This window comes from Geospiza fortis, unplaced genomic scaffold (assembly GCF_000277835.1).
Source record: "Geospiza fortis unplaced genomic scaffold, GeoFor_1.0 scaffold138, whole genome shotgun sequence".
NCBI classification, from domain to species: domain Eukaryota; kingdom Metazoa; phylum Chordata; class Aves; order Passeriformes; family Thraupidae; genus Geospiza; species Geospiza fortis.
The window spans coordinates 6,347,006-6,350,844 of record NW_005054307.1 but is presented as its reverse complement, the minus strand read 5'-3'; the positions used below and the strand labels follow the sequence as shown (position 1 = coordinate 6,350,844).

At 39.2% G+C, this 3,839-nt stretch overlaps 1 protein-coding gene across 1 annotated transcript in view; it reads left to right on the top strand.

The window, feature by feature from the left end:
- The window catches only part of LOC102043453 (probable acyl-CoA dehydrogenase 6), a 30,788-nt gene that overhangs the window by 9,756 nt on the left and 17,193 nt on the right, over positions 1-3,839 (top strand). Inside the window, exon 4 of the mRNA XM_031066806.1 lies at positions 1,159-1,326. Within this exon, the coding sequence (XP_030922666.1) occupies positions 1,159-1,326 (168 nt within the window). The remainder of the gene's footprint in view (positions 1-1,158; positions 1,327-3,839) is intronic.

The window sequence follows — 3,839 nt, the reverse complement described above, 5'->3', positions numbered from 1 at the left end:
TCTTTCCCTTGCTTTTTTTCCTTTAGCCATAGCTATATCCCATACTTCCTTCTTTTATACCTAATATAATTTTCTCCCATCATTTTTCTCCTGTGCCTTCATTAACAAGAAAAAATTTCAGCCATGCTGACCTCAGACCCAGTTTACCTCCTAAATGAAGATCAGATACTTGAGTTTGCTTTTGGTTTATGTTTAGAGCCACAGGGAAGAATTGCATGTGCAGACTGAGGTGATTGTGTATGAAAGTAAACAGGCCTGCCCACTCCACTTGGTGTCTGACTCCTACCCTCCAAGTCTATGATCCCCCTTCAGTGGATGGTCTCTCATGGATTTCATAGTCTTGTTAGATTCACAGGTGCTATCAGGAGTGTGGCTGGGTTTTCTCATACCATCTTGCAGCTGGATATCTGCTGGAGAGTCTTCATCAACTGGGGCTCTCAAAGTTCAATTGCAGGGAACGGAAGGGACTCCTTTGGAAACTCTGCTGGAGGATGAATAATAACTAATGATTCTCTCTGATTGTCTGTTGTAGGTAGGACTGTTTGCAGCATGATGTGAACTGTTGCAGATGAAAATAAGATTGTTTTTTGCCAGGGTGTATAAATAGCAAGTGTTTAGAACTCCTTCATGTCCACACACTCATTGCATTCAGACTTGGCCTTCAGTAGTTTACCAGCTTTGAAGGTATTGCAGCTATTGTGACCAAGAGCGTGCAGGAAATGCATGTTGATTTGTCTTTATGCATTAACAGATACAGAGGCTTGTGTTTGTTTAAGTCATGACTCTGGAATTGATGGCCTCCTCAGGACTATGGCACACAGTAAGAGAAACTCTAACAGATCATCTCACAGTGAAATGCTTCTGTCGGAAGTTTTTGACCAACACATTTACTTAGGAAGTTTTCTGCTCTCATCCGCTGGGATGAAGACTCCACCTAAAGGAGGGTGGGAGAAGTAGTCCTGTTTCCCTGGCTTGCCTTCCGAGAGTTTCCAGAGTAGTTTTCCTTATGGCCTGGAAGAGTTATAGGACAGGGGAGTATGAGGGAGAACCAAATAGTTTTCTGTCTTGAGAGCAAGGGAATGACCCTGCCAGTCATAACTGGACTGATATACCTCTCCTTCACAAGAATAACCCTTCATTTCCTGTGTTTTGAAATAGATATCAAGACAACGGCTGTGAGAAAGGGCAATGAATATGTCATAAATGGTGGTAAGATGTGGATTACGTCCGGGAGCCAGGCAGACTGGATGTGCCTCCTGGCAAACACCAGCGAAGGACCTCCCCATCAAAATAAATCTCTCATATGTCTGCCAATGAATCTACCTGGTAATAACATGGAACACTTTGTCTTCTCATTTGATTTTATTGGTGTTCTTTGTATGCCTAGTGCAAGAAGGAAAGGTGTTTAACCAAAAATATATCTAGGGAAGTTGTTCAGATACATTTTCATGGCAATGATTCATATCCATATGAAAATAAAAGGATAAAGAGTTTAGAGATTTCAAAATTGGGAAATACCTCTAAAGCCTGGTGGGCTGGTATGCCTGCTGAAGAGAATTGCAGGCATATTCAGAGTGTTTCATGGCTGTACTGTGCGAAGGGATCCCTTCACCAGGGCACTATTACCAGTTAAATTATAAAAATAGTCTAAGAGTTAAATGTGGGCTGGAGTAAAAGATTCAAATATCCTGGAAGTAGGGACTTGGTTTTGAATAAGACTAGCAATTCAGCTGAGGACATAGAAGAAATACTTCCCAAGGTAAGGCTACCAGTTTCAGTGGTACATCCACACAGTGTCTGTTCCTGAGTAATCTGCAGATGAGTGCTATATGCATAAAGAACATTATCCAGAGAGGCTGCAGTTAAGATTGTGCTGGTGGGGATCTTTTGCAGTTTTGACACCTGTTCAAAAGTTTTTAAACCTTTTCAGTTTTAACTCATTTTAATATTTAAAAATATGCAACATAATAATTTATGTACTATATAATATATAGTATATTTAATACTTAAGTTTTAAAATTAATGTTTCTTTTATACAAACAAATAGTTTAATACAATTTAATAGTTATTAAAGCTAGAATAATGTCTATTAATGTATTTATATATAAGATATTTATACTCAGGGCTCTTTTGTTCATTCAACTCAGAGTATTTTACACACAAAGTATGTGCCATTATTGGCATTTCACATGTAGGAACACCGCCATAACAGTGAAGGGAATGAATCTATGTTCACTAAATGGATTGGACCGAGAACAAAACACAGGTCTTCAGTGTTGCAAAAGAGGATGATGAGAGCTTCTTAAGGGAATGTCTTTTAAGTGAATTTAAGTGTGGAGTAAGTCAATCAAGTGAGTTGCTTTGGGAATCAAGCAGGTTCTGAGTGAACTTCTACCTCTGCTCATGCAAGACAGGCTTTGAATGGGAGCTCATGGAAGACAGACCTGAGCTGCTTTACTAGTTGTGAACTTCATCCTTATTGAGAAGTGATGAGCAAACATGTAACTTACAGCCAGAATTGCTCTGAATTTCCAGGTAAATTCACTATTCAGCCATCTGCTGATAAATGAATGAAGTCCTTCTTGTGATTTTTCATGGATGGGTCAGAATGCAAATGCAGTACTTCTTCTCTGAGATCAATCTTCCTAAAACAACAAAGCAACTGACCCACAGTTGGTGGCAGATAAAATACATAGAAATTGACTTAGAGGTTTTCAGCTCTAATACTTGGCTTATTCCAAAAAGACACTAGTTGTCATAGCTCTAGGGGGGAGGGGGGAGATGTTAGATCTCACAGCCTACACACAGACCTTCTTTACCTGCATTAAATAGATTTAGAGTACAAAAATTGTCTGAGACCCCTTATTCTGATCTGCAGAAGTGTAGAAGTCTTCCTAGGAACAAAATTTGTGCTCCTCAAAATGCATGTGTTCTAATTCTTCTGTGATGATACACATATTTATCTCCAAAGGGGTCACAGTACCAAGATTGGTGACCTTTTGAAATGAAGTATTAAGGCTGTTGATTGTGCTCTGTGGGTGAGTCATATCAGAAGTGAGATTTTTCAGGAAACTCCATCTGGTTTGATACATCCTAAGGATGTCTGTCTGCTAAAGATTGTGCTCCGTGGAGGGCAGCAGACCAAGGCTGTACGGGAAGTGTCTGGAGGACATCACCGAATGATGCACTCTCAAACGTCTGGCAATGTGTGTGTGTCAAAGCTCAAAAACAACTGCAATGGAGAGCAAATGTGCTATGTCTGACTCACCTCTTCAGGCACCAGCCTATAAGGCTGGGGAAGGAAGGATCTGTGGTGTATTTTTTGCTAAAAATCTAAGTTGTTTTGTATTTATATCATGTGGTGGGGAAAAAAAAAGGGAGAAAAAAAATTCCAAGCCTGAAAATGAATTATTAATTTCAACAATTGATAGTTTATTTGATAGACAAAGTAGAATTTGCTTCTTCTAATTTTTGGTATATATACTCTCGAATCTGGGCTGAAGCAAATCATGGTCTAGATTTGACAGACACTGCTGAATATATTTCTCATAAAGGAAGTTTGGATAACAGCGCCATGGATTTACAATAAATATCCAAATTAGGTGAATACCTCTAGTGCAATAACAATGTCTTTAAAAGGCATCTGAATTTTCCATATAATAAAAGAGAATCTAGCACATTGCAAAATGTCTGTGTGTAAGGTGTATAGACAAATGGCTTGCAGCCCTGATATGGTAACTGTTTTGTCCTCTGGTTTGTCCTCTGAGTCCTCAGATAGCTCTAGAGAAGATTGCAAGGAGGAGTTAATAAGGAGAAGAGCAACCAGGAAAAGAGAAAGA